Source organism: Panthera pardus, unplaced genomic scaffold, assembly GCF_024362965.1.
Source record: "Panthera pardus isolate Hobbes unplaced genomic scaffold, ASM2436296v1 HiC_scaffold_13, whole genome shotgun sequence".
NCBI classification, from domain to species: domain Eukaryota; kingdom Metazoa; phylum Chordata; class Mammalia; order Carnivora; family Felidae; genus Panthera; species Panthera pardus.
This window is the reverse complement of record NW_026526688.1, coordinates 85,288,695-85,313,683: the sequence shown is the minus strand read 5'-3', so window position 1 is coordinate 85,313,683 and position 24,989 is coordinate 85,288,695. Positions and strand designations below refer to the sequence as shown.

At 40.7% G+C, this 24,989-nt stretch overlaps 1 protein-coding gene across 3 annotated transcripts in view; it reads right to left on the bottom strand.

Moving 5' to 3' along the window:
• RNF150 (ring finger protein 150) overlaps positions 1 to 24,989 on the bottom strand; it is a 288,106-nt gene that overhangs the window by 75,223 nt on the left and 187,894 nt on the right. For all 3 annotated transcript variants that reach the window (XM_019420208.2, XM_019420199.2, XM_053901229.1), the window contains exons 5-6: positions 10,634 to 10,730; positions 3,575 to 3,785 (exon numbers count right to left, since the gene is read on the bottom strand). In XM_019420208.2, the coding sequence (XP_019275753.2) occupies positions 3,575 to 3,785; positions 10,634 to 10,730 (308 nt within the window). The remainder of the gene's footprint in view (positions 1 to 3,574; positions 3,786 to 10,633; positions 10,731 to 24,989) is intronic.

Below are 24,989 nucleotides of genomic sequence, written 5' to 3'. Positions count from 1 at the left end.
GATTTTTCCCTCTTCACTCTAAAGGCAATCTGTTCTATGCTTTCCCCGCCTTGAGCGCTGACATGACTTTGACGTGCCTTTGATGAACCACACACCATTTGCCAGAAAGGAAGAAAAGAGGTAGGGATGAAGATCACGTAAGAACACACACATTTCTGGCCTTTCAGAGATTCAGCAAGATGGAGAAGAGGAATAAATAAATGAGAAGGGTGCGAGTGACTGTGTTTATTTTCTCCCTTTGTTCACACTCTGACCATAGCGTAGCTAAGCATGGGGGTCTGGAACTAGAGACTCCTTTGAATTCCACCTCCACCTTCCACTAGTTAGGACCCTGGGTCGGTTACTTTTATCTCTCTGTGCCTCCACTTCTGCATCAGTAAAATGACAATAAAAATAATATTTACCTCGTAGGGTTGTTGTATATATAAAGGGCTAAAAAGGGTGCCTGGTGCACAGGTGGTGTGACGTATTTGTTAGCTACTGTTATTTCCTCATCTTCTAGTAATTTTCTGGGTCTGTAGAGATCTGAGGTGGGAAAGGACGATGTGAAGAAAAGTTAGGTCCAACCTCCACTGGATTATTTATTTGTGATTTGCAACTACACTTAATTCTCCATCCATGTTATTTTTAGGCAGCATTAGGGTTGGTTATAACAGGGTTGATGAGAACTTGAATCTTTTCACCCATTTATTCAGACATTTGTGTTTGTTCATCTATGGATTATTTATTTGAGTTAGGGCACTAGGAAATTTCCAGACTTGTATACAGCACAGGGTTTGCTCCTTAAGGAATCTACAGCTGGTTAATGATATAAAACAATTAATACCTAATCAGAATGACTCTGTTTGGAATATTCTGTTAAATCCCAATAAAGAAAACTAGTCAGAAATAAATGGCCCAGCAAAACTATTTTGAGAATAAACTCAGTGTTTGTACTGTGAGACTGAGATCTCTAGCCGTATTCACCTATACCATTAAGTCTTCCGACCACAAATGTGGCCTCAGGCCTCTTTTCCCCTCATATTTACCAGTATCTTGCTTTGAAATGACCTGGCATTTTTCCTTCTGTTGGGAACAGGAGGCGCTCCCTGCTTCTACACTTCTACTAAATGCCTGGTATGACCTAAACACTCAGCCTATTATAGGCAAAAACAGTTTAGGGATTATTAATTATGTGGGTACAGACCATGATTCTGTATTTCATTTTTGGATGTATTTTAGCCCACAAACCATGCCTTCTCATTTGTCATCTGGGCTTTATGGAGATGTATGAAGTATGTATCCACTTCTAAAAACAAGGAATCTCACAGATGACACTTTTTTTCTTGAAAATGAAATAATATTTTATGGAAAGGAAAATGATCCATTTTTGATTTGGTGGTTCTTTTTAAAAAAATGTTTGTTTGTTTAGAGAGAGAGAGAGTGAGAGCAGGGAGGGAGCAGAGAGAGAGGGAAGGAGAGAATCCCAAGCAAGCTCCACCCTCAATGTGGAGCCTGATGCAGGGTTTAATCACATGACCATGAGATCATGACCTGAGCCGAAATCAAGAGTCAGATGCTTAACCAACTGAGCCACCCAGGCACCCCTTGATTTGGTTCTTCTTATGGGCTCGAGAAAAGCTCATGTCTTCAATGTTTTTGACTGCTAGCAAAATTTTATCTGGCCTTCCAATATAGTTCACCTAGACAATGAACAGCGAAATGTCCGATGGTAATCCAAGATGTAAATGGAAAAATTATGGGCCAATCTTGTACTCTGAAAAGGGAACTTACTGTTTGACCCACATCAGTCACTTACTCTTCTGGGCCACAATTAAAAATGAGAAGTTTATCATGGTAAAGCTTAAATTATTTTTAAGGTTCTTCTATCCCTAAATGACTAGTATTCTAGATCTGTGCTCATCAGTCTAGTAACCATTAGCCACATGTGGCTCCTAAGCACTTGAAACGTGGCTGGTTCAAACCGAGATGCACCGTAAATGTAAAACACACACCGGACTTTGAGGAGTTAATACAAAAGAAAGACTGCAAAATATTGAGTACATTGGGTTAAATAAAATACATGACTAAAACGAACTTAACCTATTTTTCTACCGTGACTATAGAACACTTGAAATTACATATGTGACTTACATTGTATTAATATGGGACAGCACTTCCGTAGACCTTCAAAACAAAGGGATTGGAAATTTGTCTTGAAGGACTTGTAGTGTTTAATGATCATTGTTTCAATATTAAGGTCATTATGCCTCTAAGGTCAGGTTTTCAAACTTAAAATTCTTATCCACACCAAAGTAATATACTATGCATGGACAGATATTTGCCACCAAGTTCCTCTTGAAATTACTTCCTGCTGAGGTCCTCTGGGAGTTCCACAGTTACAATGCTCAACATTCAACCCTTATGGTACTGTCTCAACTGTATCATAAAAGGCTATCACGAAATACACCAAAATGTTAAGAGTGATTATTTCTAGGTGGGGTACTGAGCGATTTTTTTCATTCTTTTTTATTATTTTCATGTTTCAATCTTTCAACAAGGTCTAAATTAATTTCTTCATCAGATAATGCATCTCTTTACATTTCAGCATGAATGATTTTATAAATTCTACAAATATCACAAATATGTAAAAAAAAAAAAAAAAAAAAAAAAGAGACCAACTTAAAAGGAAATATCCCAAAAGGCTTTAATCTACTTTTCTCCATTTCCAATTTTCCTACAGCAAATAGGTTACTTCTACCAAGAGAGATAATACACCTTATTTTAAAATCTCAATATCCACCCACCCTTTAAACCTTGAACCGACATTAATTTGTAGCATGCTGATTTTCTTAGAACTCCTGAAGCTTTTATCTCTGCTGTGTAAGACTGAAGAGCAGATACTTTAGGTTTTAGCTTCGATCTTGATGCTAACACAGCTTTTTAATAATTTTATGACTACCATCAAATAGAACAGTAGTTAGAGTATATGCAGAAGACAGGGAAGGAATCCCAAAGATAGTTTAATATGCCACTGTGTTTGGGGATTAGGTTGTACTTTAAAAGCAGCCATCTAAAGGAAATGGCATTTACATCTGACACCTGCAAAACAGGAGAGGGCAGTCTCCTGCATGCAGCTCATATGGCCACTCAGGAGGGCGCTCTCTCTCTCTCTCTCTCTTTCACACACACACACACACACACACACACACACACACACACGCAGAGTGAGCAGGGTTGTGCCCTATCCTGTCTTGCTAAGCATCCCCTGTAGCTGCTTTTTTCATCACTCTCAGAGACCAGAGCCACCTCCCTGCCCACTTCAGGTACCACAGGGCTAGGACAGGCAATGCTTTCGCGTGTGCAGAGGTGTCCGTGTTCGGGCAAGGCCAGATGCCCAGCCAGGTCTGCTGTCAGCCATGTTGGCTTTGGAAAGCACCGGGCTTCTAAAGGCCTATCAGGTATGACTGTTCAGCCTGGCAATATTATACTTGGTTTTTTTTTTTTTTCCTTCTTGAGGAAAAGTGTCTTTTTGTAATTCCCACATGGCAATAGCTCTGTGGACTATGGCACTTTGGAACGGAGCAGGACTTACTGTTAGTAGTGAAGATGACTTCTCCTTCCTGCGGGGTAGGATCGGTATCCGGGACCACCTGCAAGGCTCCCACCGTCCGGACAGCAGGGTCCAAAGTGACTGAACTTTCGTTTACAGTCGTGTCGCTTGCGCCCGTGATCTGGTTGGTGGGTGGGCCTCCCAGAGATCCCTCGAAGTCAGTGGGCAAGTCGTCCATGCAGTCAGCATTGGGCTGATAATGAGGAGAAAAGGATCTCTCCTTAGTGTTTGTCATCCAGTTAGAGATGAAATGTTTACAGCCTAAATATTTTGTTTCAGTGGAAAACCGAGTTCTTTACTGTTTTCCTCCTGAATCACTTAAAAAAATATATTCTACTATAGTTTCTGCAATTAACATGAAAACATCTTCCAAAATTTCCTTTCCAAAGTTTCTGTTTAGATCTAGATATAACGTTTCAATTCCAGGAGAAACAATATTCATATATTAATATAATACTTGGGGGGGGGGACATAATATTTATTTATGATGATTACCTTTCCTTGTATATACTGTTTACTCCTCATATAGAAAGTAGCTGACTGCTGATAATTACCCCCAAAGACCCACACATTGTTCCTAAATGCACTGATGACAGGAGAGTAGGGAGGGGGCACAGAATCTGACTCATGGTGAATTGTTTATTAGAGATACACACAAAAGCACAGGGTATTTTTGTTATGATGGTGGTTAAACATAAGCCAAAACCAGCTGTAAAAAATGCCCTATTTACTTAATGTGCAAATCGATCATATGTTGATCAAATCTTAATTAAAATTTTGGAATCATAAAACTAGGGTGAAATCATTTAATTTGATTATCCAATCATTGCAAGACTTCTGTCCCTCCAGGCCCCTCATCCCCAGATGTCTGACAGCCCCCACTTGAACAACACAGAAATGGGGAGCTCTCTACTTTGCAAGACAATCTGTGTTGGCCAGCCTTTGTTAGACTATGCTATCTTTGGGCAAAATCTTTCTCTTTGTAGGTTTTTCTCTTTGGTCTTAGTTCTGCTGTTTGAAATGATATTGAATATATTTATATCTCCTCCAAAAACAGCTTTTAAAATGATTTTCAGTTGTTATGCCTCTACCCAAACTCATAAAAATTATTTTAAAAAGATGGTGTTGCAGAGATCTGGTCTTAAGAAATACTAAGAATTTTTGCTTGACATATCTCAATGGATACAGATCAGGATGGGAGGGATTAGGTGAGGAAAATTCTGGATTGGCATTGACTGTATTAACATCATAATGACTACACTGTGTTCAAAGATCAAAGGGAAAATCCATAATTCCTGGACTCACTGGGAGCACAAAGCAAGCAATCCAAAGCAGGGGACTCTTGTCCTGATTTTCTACTCTTAAGCCAGTCTCTCAAGCTCCACACCTGTGTTTCCAATAGCCAGCTGGAAATTTCCAATCTCACAAAAATCTCAAATTCAGCTCATTCTCTCTTTTTCTGTATTCTCTCTTTATTTCACCTCTCTGTCTCTGTTAGAAGTGAGCCAATTCACTGGAACTCAAGTTATAAAAGTCAGTGCACTAAATGACCAACCCACCGTATTTTTGAAATTTAGAGATAGCGACATAAGCTATATTAGGAATTTTCTCTCCCCATTACCTTTTCTTCCATTACAGTTTCTTCCCTGGTATATTCCATTCTCTACTTTCTCAACACAGCAGTCTTTAAAACAAAACAAAACACAAGTCTGATTCTTCTTCTTTTTTTAAGTAGGCTTCATAACCAGCACTGAGCCAGACACGGGGCTTGAACTCTGAGGTATAGACCTGAGCTGAGGTCAAGATTCAAACGCGTAACCAACTGAGCCACCCTCAGGGGTGCCCTGATCCCTCTTTTCTCTTAGAGAATAAATTATAAGCTCCTGAATAGGGCAAAACAGGCTTTCTACAGCCTCATGGCAGCCAGCTCTTCTGGCCTCACCTTAGCCTTTGGAAACACAGAATACCATATATTCCCTATCTCAGTGCTATAGCTTATGCTGTTCCTCTGATCACTCCCAATCACCCCCATTGCCTTCCCCATCCCAGGGTCTCAACCTGACTGTGGTGAACTCGTAAGCATCCTTCAATTCCCAGGCCAACCATCACCTTTTCTAAGTATTGTTCCCTCCCAGGTAGCATGTTGGATACTGTAATACTTTGTAGGTATCTCTCCCTGTGTTGTGGTTTATTTGTAACTGTGCTTGTCTCTGTCTTACTCTACTAGTTCACAAGCTTTCTCCCCCCAGCTTCATTCAAATATAATTGATATGTAACATTCCATCAGTTTAGGTGTATGACAGAATGATTTGATATACATATAGACTGCAAAATGATTAACACCTAAGTTTAGCCAACATCCATTACCTCATAGAGTTGCAAGGTTTTTTTCGTGTGTGATGAGAACTTTTAAGATCTACTCTCTTGGTAACTTTCAAATAGACAAAACAGGATTGTTAACTACAGTCACCATGCTGTATGTTACATCCCCAGGATTGCTTTATAATTTGACCACCTTTACCCATTTCACCCCCACCCCCCAACCCCCAACCTCTGGCAACTACCAGTCTGTTCTTTGTTTCTAGGAGTTTAGTTTTTTAGATTCCACATAAAAGTGAGACACGAGCTTTTTAAAGTGAAACAACTACATTACGTTGATCTTAATTTCCAAGCCCTCATATAGTGTCTGACAATTACAAGGTGCTCAGTAAATGTCGATTTGAATATTTTATCAGTGTCTCAGTTTACTACCATGAAAAGCTGGGAATGTTACTATCTATCCTAGATCAGTTAAGGGAGGATTTGAGAAAATGCTTTAAAAACTGTCAAGTCCTGTGTGAAGGTAAGGTATATTATTCAAGAATACCAGAATATGCCACCCCAAAATGTGCTGTTGGCATAAGGATTATTTTGCGCTGAAGACAGTTGAGAAGAAGCAGGTAAAGAAATGTTCTCTGCCCTCCTCCCATCTGCCTAAAAGTAGGACATTTTATAAAGGTGGCCCCTCTTCCTGTACCAGGAAGAGAAGAACATTCTGATCACGAGAGACTGGGAGTTGACACCAAAATGGATCTGTAATAACACCCCTTACTAATATGCCCTTCTCTGCCGTTAGTTTCCCTCATATATGTACTTTCCCAGAATTTGCTGCCCGAGAAACTCAAGGTCCTTTGGTCACTTCTGTTAAAGTTTGTTCTTTTGTGAAGATGCTCTGTATGTCCAAGTTCTGCCCACCCCTTTGAGTTACTCATCCCTAAGTGCTCCCATGTGCTTGTGCAGTGCACATGTTAATAAACGTCTGGTTGTTTTTCTCTTGTCTATCTTTTACCGGTCTCATTTATAGGGCCCCTGCTAGAGAACCTAGACGGGTAGAAGGGAAAGTATCTTTTTTCTCTCCCCTACACTATATAAAAACGCTTATAAGCAAAACCAATTGTATGGGGGGGCGGTGTCAGGGACGAAAGGATTTCACAATGAGCATACTGTGCTGGTTGGTCTTTCCTCCATGGGCATCTGAATGCAATCACATATGCGGTAACCACTGACATAGTTTTCAAAATGTTGACTTCGCCTGTTGATTTTGTTTCTTCATTTTATGTCTTTTCTTTTTTTAAAAAAAGTTATTAATTTTGAAGCAGAGTGTTCCCTTTTATTTTGTGCACTAGGAGGAACGGTATTATATTTTTAACAGAAGCGGGAAAGAGAAAGAGCTAATTAGCTCAGTGAGACTGTTAATGGTGGCAGGCATGAATAATTTGGCTTAGGTATAATATTTCATAGACCAAACATTACAGAAACTCACAGTTTATATCTACTCTAAGTGGTTCATCCAAGAGAAGAATGTTTTTGAAAAGGGACCCAATTTATATACCTCGAAGAGAAATTACAGTCATAATGTTTAGCAGAAGATCTCAAATATCATCTGCAAGTGAACATTGCATAGGTATTCAAATTCAGGTTAGCATGGGAGAAACCACTCAAATAAACCAACCTCTAGAAGTCAGGAACATGGGAAAACCCCAGCTACGTGGAATTTTCTCTTCACTAACTATCATGCTATTTATATCAGGACAATAGCGATAGAAGGTGTTCACTGCTGGGATATGAATGGCCTGGGTGATATGGTACCTCAGAGGAGTACTCACTGAGATCTGCATTCTGTCGTTCTACAAAGACTCGCCTAGAACTGACTGGAGAGAAACGAGGGTGCAGATCTGTTGTGTAGATAAAGGGATGAAAAAACTTCTGACAATGAAGGCCTCCCTCCTTTTCAGTTCTGTATCTTATTTCTCTTGACAAAATATTGTAAAAAAGAAAAAAAATATGCCCACTATAATGGGAATTTCATGATCCACAAGCTGTGCTTTCATTCTTTAGCTCATTTTAGAGAAATCCACTTTACAAAGTGAAAATGTCCCCAGCTCTCAGCTTTCGGCTTATGTGTGGTGTGCCTTATAGCAGAGGCAGCCACAAGGATACTCAGTTAAAAAACAAAAACCAGAAACAAGCCAAAAAAAAAAAAAAAAACAAAAACCCCTTCCTGCCTGTATCTGGACCATTTAGTTGACCAAGATTACAACCAAGTAATGAGTGGTGAGTGGACACTGTCCAAAGGAGACCAGACTGAATTTCATAAATATGATTCTGTAACTGAAAGCTTTCTGGCTCTGAGGGGCAACAATGCCACAGACGTTTACTGAACACTCATTATACGAAAGGGATACAGAGATAAGAACCACTAGGGACTAATTGTTAGAGACTGACAAGCTCTTTTCAATTTTCCTTGATTAAGAATAGAGTATAAGGAATTTAGAAAAAAAAATTATACAACAATATCTTTAAGCTGCATAAAGAGGGCTTCGGTTAGCTGAAGTGTTTACTAAGTGAGAAGGCTGTGAACTTGCCCAGTGACATGGAAAGTTATATGAATGCAATAAAACATCATCTTTTTGGTATGGTTTAGGCATGGTGCTACCCAGTGGTGAAGCATGGAGTGAAACAACATCCCCAATTCCTCCCAGATCCAGACTTCAGTATCATCCTCTAGGACACGACCAGAGAAACCTTGGGGAGGCATGAGGGTAGCCATATGCCTTGGTGGTTCCTGAGAACTGGCCCACATGCCTTCTTCTTTCTGGAGGATGTTCTGTTCTCTGGGGCAAGCTCAGATGCGTGTCATGTTCCTGTGCAGCTAGCCTTTATGAATCCTTGGCAAAATCCAAAAGATGCTGCCAATGTTTATTTTTCTGGAAGTCAAGTGTGCTGAGTAAAATCCTACCCGTACTTGGTGAGCATGAAACCATGTACAAAATGCCCAACTGCTAAAAGTTAAAATGTTTTTAATTTTGGAAATAAGCCCAAAGGCCACCCAATAGTTCTATTTTGAAAACAGTATTTGTATCGTCAACTCATTCTCAAGTAGCTTCTGAAGAAGTCGTACCTCCTCTGGAGAAGTCTGAAGTCAAATGCTATTTAGTTTGAAACGTAACCACCAGGGGTGGTTCGGTTTCACTGTCCTGACCAAGAAGCACTGGGATCAACATTTAGGAGCTTTGAAAATATCCTGAGCATTAGAAACTGGGTCAAATAATGTGACTGTCTACCTTGAATTGTGAGTATTCTAAAGGTTCTGGAGACTAAAGATAACATACACATATGCAAGCACACACATACATACATTTCCCATCTCCCTTGCATGAACTGGTTGAAAAGTGCAAACCCTGCGTTCGATTTTCTAGGCTCCTAGTATCTGGTAGAGATGATGGGCTCTTACTCATATTTCATGTTCACTGTAATTGATTTTTACCTTGAATGCATTGTGCATTTACAACTCTGGCCTGAAAATGTGATGCATTGCCTTTCAGAATCTAGCTCGCAGCTATAGTCACACAAGCCGATTTGCGTTTGGTGTGTCAACCACGATACACAGCATACAGCTTGCGTCGAGGCAGCTGGTACAGGGTAGAAAATTCTCCAGCCAATGCATGACCTCATAATGCTTCAGGTGTGCCCTCTCCAACAGAGCCCCTCTGATAGTCCTGGCATAATTAGCATTTTGGCATTAAAGGAAGCCTTTGATATTTGATCTGATCCTTTCTTCTTCAGTGACATCTTGGGACCATTAACATTCTCTTTGCTCTCTGCCATCAGTAGTGAGAAGTGACAACAGAGAGGTTGCAGCCAAGTGGAGGGGCCGGCGGGCGGGGGTGGGGGGGAGGTTGATCTCTGTACCCTGTTTGTCTAGCTTCTTTTAGACAGCGCCTATGTTTTTCTCACATCTCTGTGCAGCCCTTGGATTTGGTGGCCTGGCTTGCTTCCTGCCCTCACCACAGCAGCTGGTGCCTCACCAACCACCAGCTCGTGGGGCTCACTTTAATACAATCCTGGGAAAGTCCTTCCCTGGAGCATCAAACCGGCCAGCTGGTGGGATTCTCTTTGCACTGGGGGAGAGGCTCAATTTTATAAACATATGACAGAGGGCACCAGCTGGATGGTAGTGTCAGAATGAAGCAGCTCTGGCTCTGGTTTCCTGTTCACTCAAGGTCTCTGCAGAGATCTGAGTTGAGCAGAGGCTCTGGGCCAGGTTCCCAGTGGCTGTCCTTTCCTCCCATTGTCCGGAAGAGCTCCTTTCCAGTGAAAGCTAGGCATGGTGCTACCCAGTGGTTGTAGGGCAACATCAGAAAGTGAGGCACGCAGACCTCCTTACTGACAGTACATAAGTGATGACACAGGAGGCGATCAGTGTGCAACCGGGCCGTCCAGCCTCTGCTGTGTCCTGCCTGTACTCGCACCCTGCAGCCTAGATGAGAAGCTTAGGAGCTGACACGGACGTGGTGAGAGGGCCGCGATGTTCTCAGAGTGAGAAAAAGTGAGAAGAGAAATGTTTCAGACATGGGTGTTCTCTTGGGGCCTCAGCAGATGATGGCTCTGCCAGGAAGATGAGGGGGGGTCATAGAAAATCCAGGTGTGATGTTTTCTCCCTGCTTGGGGGGTGATGCAGAAAGACACATATTACGATGCTGTAGGCTGTGCTGTGCTTACCGGGATCCCTAGGGCTTTAAGAATGTTCATCTTGCACATGGGGCAGGTGCGATGGTCTAGAAGCCAGGGGTCAACACAGGACTTGTGGAAAAGATGCCTGCAATGAGAACCATACATCTTAGAGTGGCGGTAACCACACAGACTACCTAGTCCACCACAGCCCAGAGACTTGTCCAAGGTCACTCGACTGCTCAGAGGCACAGCCGAGACTTGAACCTCCATCTCCTAGCTCCTGGGCCAGTGAGCTTCCTGGTATACCCTGTGCTGATTTAGTCAAAATCTGTCTGGATCCCAGGACTGTCCTATACGATTCACAACAGTCTTCCAAGTTTCAGAAAACATAGAGAATGCAGACACAGAGAGATTTTTTCTCTTTCTCAATAGGAAGAATGCTTAATGGAAAGAATGCAGGTGGGGAGGCCTGCACAGGCCTTTCAGGATAACTTGCGACTTGTAAATAAATCCAAACTTTCTTTTTCCACAGTCAGAAGACAACTGCAAAATAAAGGCTTGTTTCCATTAATATTTGGGCTCTCACACAAAAGGGCAAAAGAGCTCCTGGAAGCATTTAACAATACAGATGACATTTTATGTTGTTATGGCTGCTGGCTGTCAAATCAGAAGCCAGAGTGAAGGGTACCGTACCCTTTCCTGTTTGTACAGCTGATGTGCTCAATCAACTCCACTGCTGTTCTCATGTGGCACTCCTGTGAGCCTTCACTGCATGCCAGCAGGAGGGGGGCATTCAGTAGGCACAGGGGGGCCTCCTAACTGACCTTTCACTCAACTTGGCTCTCAAGAGCCCAAGAGATTATCAGGGACTGCTCGAGTCAGAAGCTTTTCTTCTCACTCACAAGACTCCAGACCACAGGCAGAAGCAGTCAGAACTTCCTGCCTGGGGCAAGAAGACAGGGAACCATCTGTCTTAAGTATGAGGGCTTCGCAGGACATTCCATTCATGCCTGACTTTGTCCTCGGCTGTGCACTGTTTACTCTCTTCTCTCACCTTTGTTTTCTTTCCTTCTATCAGTCTAACCCTTTTCTTTGTGTTAGAGGGCTTTAGGCTCAAATGCTTAAAGGGGACCCATAAATTAGGGAAGAGTGCAGGAGGGGCCAATTTTTTAAATGGAAATTGAGAAGAATCCACGTGCCAAGGATGGGGTTAGCTGTACTCTGGATATGATTAGATTGGGGATTAGAACAGGAGAGTAGCAACCTGGATGTGTCATCATGTTTCCAGATTGCTGTTTAGAATGCCTGCAGATTTATTCCTTAGAAGACACATATCACATTCATTCGGTTCTTTACCCATACATTCATCCAACAAGTAATAAATGCTGAGAACTGTGCTCAACACTGGGAATCAGCATGGTAGTGATTTGGCTCCTTCCTTTAGGGAATGTAATGAGAGGAGAGGTTAATAAAATAACATAAATTACTTAATGACAATAGTGCTAAGTATCACCTTAGAAGAAAATGGAGTTTGGGAAGGCTTATGACTGGAGATTTATTTTGTTTGGATACTCAGGGAAGATTTTCCTGATGAAGCGCCAAAGTGAATACTTGAGGGCTACACAGACATTATCCGTATGAAGTGGGAGGGGAGAAGAAGGGTATTCTAGGCACAATGACTGACTGGCACGAGAACCCTGAGCTGGACATTGGCAGAAGTGAGGGAGGGACGAAAGCAAGAGGAAATCACTCTGTCCCCCAAAAGCAGTATGGACCTCCCTAAGTTCAGGCTCTGCACTCAGGAAACAAGCTCTGAATCTGAACTTGCTCACCAACTGTGTTCCTCTGGGGAAAAAAGTCAAACATTCTGATCCTTCTGACTGTTCTTGGGAGGCAGCCTCTGTCGTGTTTCTGGCATACATGTTAGAGTCAGAAAGGAGGGCCAGTCATTAGCTGTTTTAACCTCAATAAGTCACTTAATATCCCCAAGTCTCGGATGCCCCATCTGTAAAATGGAGATATACCTACTTATGCAGAATCTCCAAACCCTAGAAGCTGATAGCTATTTTCGAACACCCCGAGTCATTCCCCTTTGTGCATCTGTGATGGTTAGTTTTGCAGGTAAACTTGGCTAGTGCCTAGTCATTCAATGAAACACTAATCGAGGAGCATATCACAGATCTGGTTAACATCTACAATCAGTTGACTTGGAATAAAGGAGATTATCCTAAATAATCCAGGTGGGCCTTATCCAATCAGTTAAAGGCCTTAAGAACATAACTGAAGTTTCCCAAGGAACCAGAAATTCTACCTCCAGATGACAGCACCAGATTCTCCTCAAGTTCCCAGCCTGTAGGCCTGCCCTAAAGATTCCTGACTTGCCAACCCCACATAAGCCAATTTCTTGAAAAAAATCAATGCCTTGAAAATGGTCTCATATATATACATACACATATGATATATAATATAGTGGAGTATAGTGGGATTCTCTGGAGAACATTGACCAATATAACTTCCAATGAGAATGTAAGGCCCATGAGAGCAAAATCCTTGTTTGCCTAATTCTCTGTTGTATCCTCAGCATCTAGAATAGTTCCTGGCACACAGGTGATGCTCAGAAATATCTGCTATATAAATGAATACTTATCAAAAGACCTGGTACTCCTCACTGCCTACACATGGTCATAAGCCCATGGACTCAGTCTTGCTAAATCTCTTCTACTGCTTTGCTTGGCTTCTATTCTCAACACTGCTTCCTCACTCCTAATCTTGTTAATGTTCTTTATTACTGCAATAACATCTAAACTGCTCTCCACACCACCAGCTTTTCCTGTTCTTTTCATCCCACTCATCCTTGCCAGATTTATCTTCCTAAAATATAGCACTGGTTACGTCACCTCCTTGTTCCATTCTGTTCTGTGCTAGGAGCTGGGTACAAAGATGAATAAGACAAGGTCCCTCCATCAATACAGCAGCATAGTCCTTGAATGGTTCCCTGTGAACCACAACGTAAAGGCCACTGGAAAGCCATACTCCTGGATCCATCATTTTCTGGCTGTTTGATCTCAGGCAAGCCTTAGTTCTCCAAGACTCTGTTGCTCATCTGTGAAATTTTCTTATAAGTATGGGGTTTGCAAGTGAATGACTCTGTATGTGTGTGGGGGGTGGCGTTGGGGTGGGGGGATAAGTAATGACCAAAAGCTTAAAACATAACTCCTGGCCCTCCTTAATTTTAAGCTACCATTAATCTTATTAAATTTTGTTGTTGTTGTTTTTCAGTGTTTATTTTTGAGAGAGATAGACAGACAGAGACAGAGCGTTAGCAGGCAAAGGGTAGAGAGAGAGGGAGACAGAATCTGAAGCAGGCTCCAGGCTCTGAGCTGTCAGCATAGAGACCGATGCGGGGCTCAAACCCATGAACTGTGAGATCATGACCTGAGCTGAAGTCGGACGCTTAACCAACTGAGCCACCCAGGCGCCCACAACCATTAATCTAAATGATATAAATGTACTCCATCTTATTTTTAGATATTATGTTATTACTCCAATTCTTACTCTTTAGAATATACTTTTAACATTTTAACAAGTAAAGGCAAATTTTAAAAATTCAAAGGGAGAACTAAGGCAAAAAATGAAAGTGCTAAAGTGACACATAGATGGTGATCATGCTGATTATTAATGAACATTCATTTTCTAACACCATATTTCTTGTGTTAACTATCAAACATGAAGACTGTATCCTTGTAATTAGGATTGCAAAAACAATTCTTCCCTCCCTAATGGAAAGAAAAATAAAAGTTACCAGACTAAATAAATAAAGAGTTAGGGAAAGAATCCAGCGTTCAGTGAGATGTACCAACAGTCGAGTAAACATCTCTACGGCAAAGTCAACCTCAGCTCATCCTGTTTGTACGATTCACAGTATGGGACTGTCTCTTCCCATGTTTTAACAAAGGCTGTGTGAGAAAGTACACACTGAGGAACAATGGGACAAGATATTCTATCTTGTCTATCTTAACAATCCTAGCAAGCTGGAAATGCAACAGAGGATTGACCAAAACTCTTCTTCCTCTTTCTTCATCAAAGGGAAGCAAGCATTTAAGTAAAAGTTCCTCAGAGGTGCCTGGGTGGCTCAGTTGGTTAAGCGTCTGACTTTGGCTCATGTCATGATCTCGTGGTTCATGAGTTCAAGCCCCGCGTCGGGCTCTGTGCTGACAGCTCAGAGCCTGAAGCCTGCTTCTGATTCTGTGTCTTCCTCTCCCTCTGACCCTCCCCGGTTTGTGCTCTCTTTCTCTCAAAAGTAAACAAACAAATAAACAAACAAACAAAGTTCTTCAAGCACCTGACAAAAGATGATGCTGACAACTGAAAATGATGCTGAGCTGATTATGAGTAATAAAATAAGTTCTCACATTTTTTCAGCAATAATGACAAACCCAGCTAAACCTGTTTCCCCATTTATTAATTCTTGTTTTCTGTTGTCCTTTGTCTATATGTATGACACCCCCTCCAAATAAATGGCATTTTTTTCTCCACCTGGAGGAAGAACAGCGCTTTTCTAGCCTTTCCATCTCATTCACTTTTATAGGCTTTGTCGACCCTGTCACCCTGACATTGACATTAGAAGTCCATGGCTTTCCTTTACAATACAAACTGTTTCATTCCCTTCAGTAAGATGGTTATCAAGTCACTCAGGGACCCAGACAACATTAACTATTTAAATAGGATGTATCCAGTGCTTCTATGGGTAGTCAAAATATTTCCTCAGAACCTCACAATCTTATTTGTAAAGTTGTCAATGAAGTCAGAGTTTTTAAATTAAGACACGCTAAGTTAATCAATATTAACTTAATATTTATCAATATTCCTCCACATATAACATGCAACAGGCATGTTACTATGCAACAGGCATGTGAAATTATTAATTCATAACAGCTCTATGAGGTAAAAATTATTATTCCCATTTTATGGAGGAGTAAGCTTGAAGCTCATCAAAGTAAAATAAATTAAGCCAAGAGCTTGTAAGCTGCAGAGCTAGGGCTCAAGCCCAGCCCTAGTGTCAGTGGTTTTACCCAAGTCTGCACTCTGCCACCCTTCCTTCCCCACACTGAACCATCATGGGTGGGGGGGGGGGGTGCAGTTTGGAGGAATTAAAATTTTTATTCTTTCCCAAAGTATTTTTGTGGTTCAGTTTCAAGGAGGCAGTATCTTAGTTACGGGGTTGGAGATCAGGCAAAACCAAAGGGAAAAGTGATCTGCCTTAAGCATATGCACTTGGCTACAGAAGGGAAAAGCTGTCAAATAATACTGGCCTCCTCAGGACTATACTTAGATATTAGTTGGGTTGATTTATTTGGGGAGAGGATAACACTGGCCTCTAAACGCTTTGTACTGCCCCATTCTCCACTGCCCAACAAACAGACTTGGTTAAATGTTGAGTTGGCAGCCTTTCTATAAAATGTTCATATTTGAATCTTCAAGTACCACAGAAAGTCATACCCACTCTTCGTCAGGGCTCTTCTTGACATGGTCTGGTTTTCCTTTCTTGCTTTAGCTTTCTAAATACAAATATGATATCACTCCTCAGGCTTGAAATGCTTCAGCTGCTCCTCTCTCCCTAGAGCACAAAGTCGAAATGCCTGAAGACAAGGCACACAGAAGCCTCACCCACTGTGGCACGTGTCACATCTTCTGTTACGTCCCTACATTTACCGCACACTTTTACCATAACTCTGGAATGTCCTTCTCATTTTTTCTCCTGGTATGTCAAATCCTGCTCATATTTTATCTCATAGCTCTGAATATCCCATCCCTTTTTTTTAAACTCTGCCAAAGAGAGCTGGTTTCTTTTTATTTCTGCTCCACTGTGTTTTCCTACATATGTTGCAGTAGTATGTGCCCTGATTTCAGGGTTTGACTACCTCTCCTTAGCACTGTGACCTTGGGTAAGTAACTTAACTTGCCTGTGGCTCAGTTTTCTCTTTCCTGTTTTATAACAATGTCCTTTAATTGTTGCAACAACCCTCTGAAGTAATACTGTTTGTGATAATCCTTCAGAGGGTTGTTATTACAATCAAAGGACAAAGGAATAAAGCAGAACAAACAAAACCTGAAGTTAGTAGACTGAAGAGAATAACAAAGATTAGAGCAGAAAGAAATGAAACAGAGACTAAAAAGACAATAAAAAAGATAAATGAAATTAAGAGCTGGTCTTTGAAAAGATAAAATTGACAAACCTTTAGCTGGACTCACTAAGTAAAAAAGGGAGAGGACTCAAATCAGAAATGAAAGAGATGAGGGGCACCTTGGTGGTTTAGTTGGTTAAGTGTCTGACTCTTGATTTTGACTCAGGTCCTGATCTCACAGTCATGAGATTGAGCCCTGCATGGGGCTGTGTCCTGACAGCACAGAGCCTGCTTGAAATTCTCTCTCTCCTCTCTCTCTGCACCCCCCCCCCCCACCATGCTTGCTTCCTCTCTCAAAATAAACATTAAAAAAAATAAACGAAAGAGATGATACAACTGATACCACAGAAATATAAGGTTCATAAGAAACCACTACAACAATTTTATGCCAACAAATTAGACATCTAGAAGAAATGGATAAATTTCCAGAAACATTCAATCTACAAGACTGAATCATGATGAAGTAGGAAATCTGAACAGACTAATTATTAGTAAGGAGATTGAATCAATTATCAAAAACTTGCCAACAAATAAAAAAGTCCAGGACCAGATGGCTTCATTGGTGCAATGTACCAAACATTCAAAGAAGAACCACTCTTTCTCAAACTCTTCCAAAGAAAAGAAGAGGAGGGAATTCTTCCACACTCATTTTATAAGGCCAGCACTGCCCTGATACCAAAACTAAAGAAGGATACACAAGAAAAATATAAGCCAATATCCTCAACAAAATATTAGAGAAGCAAATCCAACAATAAATTACAAGGATCATATACCATGACCAAGTGGGATTTATTCCAAGATGCAAGGATGGTTCAACACCCACAAAATTAGTCAATATGTCATAGCACATTATCAAAATGAAGGATAAAAATCATATGATCATCTCAATGGACGCACAAAAAGCATTTGGTAAAATTCAACATCCATTTATGATAAAAACTCTCAAGAAGGTATAGAGGGGAAGGTACCTCAACACGATAAAGACCATATATGACAAACTCACAGCTAACATACTCAATAGTGAAAAGCTGAAAACGTTTCCTCTAAGATCAGGAAGAAGACAAGGATGCCCACTTCTCACCACTTTTATTTCACATAGTATTTAAGTCCTAGCCAGAACAATGAGGCAAGAAAAATAAAGGCATCCAAAGTGGAAAGGAAGAAATAAAATTGTCACTATTTGCAGATGATATATATAGAAAACTCTAAAGACTCCATCCCAAAACTTTTAGAATAAATGAGTTCAGTAAAACTGAAGGACACAAAATCAATACACAAAAATCTGTGGTGTTTCTATATACTATAATGAGCTGTTAGAAATAGAAATCAAGAAAACAAAACCATTTACAACTGCATCAAAAAGAATAAAATACCAAGGAATAAATGTAACCAAGTAGGTGAAAGACCTGTACGTTGAAAATTATAAGACATGGATAAAAGCAACTGAAGATACAAATAAATGGAAAGATATTCCATGCTCATAGATTGGAAGAATTCAATATTATTAAAAATCCATACAACCCAAAGCAATCTACATTTTCAATATAATCCCTATCAAAATTCCACTGTCAATTTTCAAAGAAATAGAACAAATAATCCCAAAATTTTTATGGATCCAAACACACACACACACACACACACACACACACACACACACACGCGCGCGCGCGCGCGCGCGCACACACACACACACAAACCACAAATAGCCAAAGCAATCTTGAGAAAGAACAAAGCTGGAAGAATCATGTCCCTTGATTTCAAATTATACTTCAAAGCTACAATAATTAGAACAGTATCGTACTGGCATAAAAACAGACACACATAGATCAATGGAACAAAATAAAGAGCCCAGAAATAAACCCATGCATATATGGTCAATCAATCTACAACAAAGGAGGCAAGAACACACAATGGGGAAAGGACAGTCTCTGCAATAAATGGTGTTGGGAAAACTGGACAGCCAAAGAATAAAAAGTCTACCCCAATCTTACACCATACACAAAAATTAACTCAAAATGGATTAAAGACTTAAATATAATACCTGAAACCATAAATCTAGAAGAAAACATAGGCAGTTAAGCTCCCTGACATACGTCTTGGCAATAGTTTTTTGAATCTGACACCAAAAGCAAAAGCAACAAAACAAAAATAAACAAGTAGGAAAAAAATAAACAAGTGGGACTATAACAAACTAAAAAGCTTCTGCAGAACAAAGGAAACCACAACCAAATGAAAAGGCAACCTACAGAATGAGAGAAGATATTTGCAAGTCATATACCTGATAAAGGACTAATATCCAAAATATATAAAGAATTCATACAACTTGATAGCAAAAAAAAAATCCAATTAAAACATGGGCTAAAGATCCAAATAAACATTTTTCTAAAGAAGACAATACAGATGCCCAACAAATACATGAAAGGATGCTCAAGATCACTGATCATCAGAGACATGCAAGTTGAAACCACAATGAAATATCAATTCACACCTGTTAAAATGGCTTTTCTCAAAAATACAAGACACATCAAAGTGTTGGAGAGGATGTGGAGGAAAGGGAACCCTGTGCCCTGTTGGTGGGAAGGTAAATTGTTGCAGCCACTGTGGAAAACAGTATGAAGGTTCCTCATAAGATTGAAAATAGAACTACCATATGATCCAGCAATTCAACTTCTGGGTATTTATCTGAAGAAAACAAAAACATTAACTCAAAAAGATAGATGCACCTCCATATTTATTGCAACATTATTTATAATAGTCAAGTGTCTGTCAATGGATGAATGGATAAAGAAATGCGGTGTACCTTCTCTCTCTCTCTCTCTCTCTCTCTCTCTCTCTCTCTCTCTCTCTCTCTCTCTCTCTCTCACACACACACACACACACACACACACACACACACACACACACACACTGGAATATTACTCAGCACTAAAAAGAATGAAATCTCACCATTTGCGACAACATGGATGAACCTGGAAAAAATATGAAATCTCACCATTTGCGACAACATGGATGAACCTGGAGGGCATTATACTAAGTTAAATAAGTCAGAGAAAGATAAAATACTGTATGATCTCTCTTATGCATGAAATCTAAAAACAAAGACAACAACCACCACAAGACAAGCTCATAGATACAGAAAACAGATTGCTGGTTGCCAGTGGTGAATGGGAAACACGGGTGAGGGGGTCAAAAGGTAGAAAGAAAGGAAAAAAGACAAAGAATTTTGGTACTGCTTAGCTAGTATCATTCCAATGAATTGAAAACCACTGATTTCATGTTGATCTTGTATCCAGATATCTAAAAATTATTTTATTTGTTCTGATACATTTTCACAAATGCACAATTATTGGTAAAAAAAATATTCCTTGCTAATATTTTTGCCCAAACTGAATTTTAAGACTTCAGATAAAAGTATTAAAACACTTACAAAAGCATTTCCTAACTTAAATCAGAAAAATGTAAATTAAAACAGTAAGTTCATTTTTGCTGATAATTTGCATTTATTTATTTTAAAAAAATTTAAATGTTTATTTTTGAGAAAGGGACAGAGCGTGAGTGGGGGAGAGGGAGAGGGAGACACAGAATCCGAAGCCGGCTCCAGGCTCTGAGCTGTCAGCGCAGAGCCGGCTGCAGGGCTTGAACCCACAAACTGCGAGATCATGACCTGAGCCGAAGTCAGATGCTTAGCCAATTGAACCACCCAGGCTCCCCAAATTTGCATTTATTTTTAAATTTGATAATAGGTTATGCTGGCTATGGCATAAACACTTATGTACGTTTGGTGGGAAGATAAATTGGTCAGTCTAACCTTTTGTGAGAGCAATATGGCAGAGTGAATCAATATTGAAATGAATAATCCCTTTTAGCCTGTAAAAAAGTATCCGGTTTATACTTAGGTCCTTCAAGTGAGAATAAATTTAAATATTAAAAGAAGATGGGACACAAAACATAAAATATTCAGAATACTACCTGGCACATTAGCAGCTAGAATGTCATAGGGTTGTTTTTTTTTTTTTAAATTACTTGTTTACATATGGGTGAAGTTAAAAGCATTTTAACACCTGGCACAGTGTGGGCACTGTCGGATAAGAATGGAGGCCAGCTCTAAACAATGAGCGCAACCTTATAGGCTCAGTATCCACCCTGTTTTACTGTTCTATGTCCCAAGTGAATTTGAGACACACTGGAGGACAGAGTTAAAGTATTTCTGTCTCTAAAACCTAGTAGAGTACCTGGAATAGGATATACTTTCAGTATTGTTTGTTGAAAAAATGAATTCTGAAAGTCCGTTTTCCCCGTCGTGATTTCTTGCAAGTGAGTGTTCTGTGGTAGAGCTTACTCAGGAAGCACTTGCCTTAATTTTTATGGGTTCTAAAACGTAAAAGAATTCTGTCTTCTTCTGGGGGTCGGTGGGTCCTGACAAGAACATCAGGGGCATTGATGAGTCCATGATCTGCCTAGATTGCGTGGTAGACACCGCATAGGGCCATTCCTTCTATGCAAATCTCATTTTGGGAACATCAGTTCATGGAACTGAGCACAAGCATTACTCGGTTAGAATGGCCATAATGGCAGTGGTGATGGCACTTACAGAATGTTGACTGAGCCCAGACAGTGTGTCATGGATGTTGCATAGGAGAAATGTATTCCACTCCTACCCGGAGGACAAAAGAAACCTAACTTGTTCTTGCTGATTTCTTTCTTTTTTTTTTTTTTTTAATTTTTTTAACGTTTATTTATTTTTGAGACAGAGAGAGACAGAGCATGAACAGGGGAGGGGCAGAGAGAGAGGGAGACAGAGAATCTGAAACAGGCTCCAGGCTCTGAGCTGTCAGCACAGAGCCTGACGCGGGGCTCAAACTCACGGACCGTGAGATCATGACCTGAGCCGAAGTCGGACGCTTAACCGACCAAGCCACCCAGGCGCCCCAACTCTTGCTGATTTCTTATAGGATTTTGTTTGTCTAGCTACTCCTAAAATCAGGTGAATTCAACCAGAACTTTGCCAGGATCTTGACTGTCATGTCTTTGAAAAACACACGGAAATCATTGACTTCTTTTGTGCATTATCTTTTGCCCAAATGCCATGCCTTTGGTCCAGTAACTAGCAACCCAGGCATTCAATGTATCATGAGATTTCTCTACATTTTCTACTGTACTGTATATTATGCAAAGTAGTAGGTTTAAAAAGTAGTAGTAGGTTTCTATCTCTGTTAGTGAACAAATTGTTGACACAGTGGCACTTCAGTGTCGTATGGAAGGTGTACTTCTTAGTTATACATGAGAAAATCTGAAGAGTATTTCTGTATGTTGTAAAGAGATTCCAAAACTGATACCAGAACTCACTGTTTGGAATGCTGAGTTCTGAGGAAAAAGTAGGAAAATCATATGGGCCAGACATGCATCCTATTGGTGAGGTATTTTTCTTTTTTTTTTTTTTTTACATTTTACTTATTTTTGAGAGAGAGAGGGAGAGAGAGGGAGAGAGGGAGAGAGGGAGAGAGGGAGAGAGAGAGAGAGAGAGAGAGCACACAAGTGAGGGAGAGGCAGAGAGAGAGGGAGATGCAGAATCCGAAGCAGGCTCCAGGCTCTGAGCTGTCAGCACAGAGCCCGATGTGGGGCTCGAACTCACAAACCAGAAGATCATGATCTGAGCCGAAGTCGGACGCTTAACCGACTGAGCCACCCAGGCGCCCTGTGAGGTGTTTTAAATAAAGAATTGACAGGCTGATTGGAAGATGCACAGTCCATACTGTGTAGAGGTTAAAAGCATAGGCTGGGGGTAAAGCACGTTTCATTTTTTTTTTTTTTTAAATTTTTTTTTTTCAACGTTTTTTATTTTATTTTTGGGACAGAGAGAGACAGAGCATGAACGGGGGAGGGGCAGAGAGAGAGGGAGACACAGAATCGGAAACAGGCTCCAGGCTCCGAGCCATCAGCCCACAGCCTGACGCGGGGCTCGAACTCACAGACCGCGAGATCGTGACCTGGCTGAAGTCGGACGCTTAACCGACTGCGCCACCCAGGCGCCCCAAGCACGTTTCATTTTTAATCTTCGCCGACAGTCCTGGGATAACCCTGAACCTCTCTGAGCCTTAGTTTCTTTGTCTGTAAAATGAGGATAATAATAGTACCCATCTGAGGCACTTTTTAATACTATTCATCCATTATGCTACCTTTGCATCTTTCAAGCACATGGGATGATTATAGGCTCTCCTGTTGGTAGCTGTGGCTATGTGACTAATTCTGGCCAATAAGGTAAAAAAAGAAATAGAAGATTTCACTTCAGGTCATGGGATTTAATTACTGACTTGTCAAAGTTAACAGTGTTTGAGGTGGTGACTGCTTTGTCACCTGACAGCCATGAGCAGACATTCCTTGTTGATGCACAGATAAACACAAAACATGAGAAATCTTTGTTGTGTTAAGCCACGGAGAGTTGGGAGGGTTGCTGCTGTTGTTGTTGTTGTTGTTGCTGCAGCAGCAAAACCTAGATCCTGACTAGTAAAATACCTTACCAGGTTGTTGTGAGGATTAAGTATTTGTTTGTAAAGTGCTTGGCTACTAAGTGTTCAGTGGATAATGGTGCCATTAACTACTTTTTAAAAAATGTTTATTTATTTATTTTGAGAGAAAGAGAGAGAGCTGAGTAGGAGAGAGGCAGAGAGAGAGGGAGGGAGAGAATCCTAAGGAGGCTCTGTGCTGTCAGCGCAGAGCCCGATGCGGGGTTCCATCTCACAAACCATGAGATCATGACCTGAGCTGAAATCAAGAGCTTAACTGACTGAGTTACCCAGGTGCCCCCACTATTTTAAGTGATGTTAGTACAACATATAAAGTGATGGATCATAAAGAGATACAAGTAAAAGTATCACAGAATTTGAGGAAGGAAGCAGTTCCTTTGTGAGGAAATTTGGGAGCTACAGGATGGGGAGAACTTTGAAGTGTGGAGACCCAAGGAAAGAATCTAAGGAGAAGGAATTTACATGAGTAAAGACAGCTCTAGTCTCATGATTTGGATGAGAAACTCAGTTGGGTTGAAAGCTAGACTATTTACAAAGTAAGAACAGGAAATAAAGCTGGAATGGATGGATCCAAATCAGTATTTTGAAATAATCTGGATGGACTGAGTAGCAAAGAGGTATGAACAACGAGGAAAAAGCCATGGACCTGAGCTAGATGTCCCTCATTCCTTGTGATGATAGGCTTCCCGTCATCAAGTTATTTCCTTCTACTGTCTCAGTTTTCTAATGTCTCCTATACATAAAGTCCTTGCAGTGGTGACAATGTGGGCATGGTGTTGATCAGGCCAGTTAAGCAGACACCAGCCCCTCCCTACTGTAACCCTATCCAACTGGCCTAGAGCCTCACTGTGGGGGTAATTCTGCCATTGGGCTTGGTCTGAAATGTTTTGGCCAATTATGAGAAACTGCATTTCCCTGATCCCCCCCTATTTAGGTTATGCAAACATCATTTAAAACAAAAAAGAAGAGAAAAGGAAAAGGGAAAAAGAGCTATCACACAGAATCAGCAGTAACCATATTCTGGCTATTGTTTAAAAACAGAATTACTTTGTTTTGGCAAGCTAATATGCTATGCTAGCAGTTTTACCTGATGGAGGGGGAAAAACAAAGAATGCAGTGAAATAAATTATTGCTCACCTTACTAGCACCAGCACTGGCCTCCTATGAACAAGGCTGGCCTGTTTTCAGGGCCACAAAACTAAACTTGGAATCACTGTGGAGAGAGTAAAATCCTTAAAGCTAGCTTACATTGGATTTGGTTTCTTTGGGATGCTCAGGCATTTGGCCTAGAGTGTATGGGGGTTGCTGGGGATAGACTTTATCAAACCATATTCCAAGAGCTGAGCATTCAACAGAGCATCCTTGCGTGACGGGGGGGTGGGGGTGGGTGGGTAAAGGTGTCAAATGCAGCTTTACAGGGGAAAGAACCAAGCCTGAGAAGTCAGAGAACCTGGCTTTGCTCTGGGCTCTGACCAGCCTCTCTGAGTTAACAGGTTTCTTTCAGTAAAATAAAGGAGCCGTAATGATACCTGCTCTACCTTTATTATAGGTTGTTGTGAGATACAAATTAGACATTATATGTAACAGTAGAGTGCTTTACAATGTTCAAGTATTATAATAAACAGCTACTTAATTTCATCTAGTTGTCTATACCATCAGGTTTAAATAGCATTAAAGAAAAACCAATAAACTTCA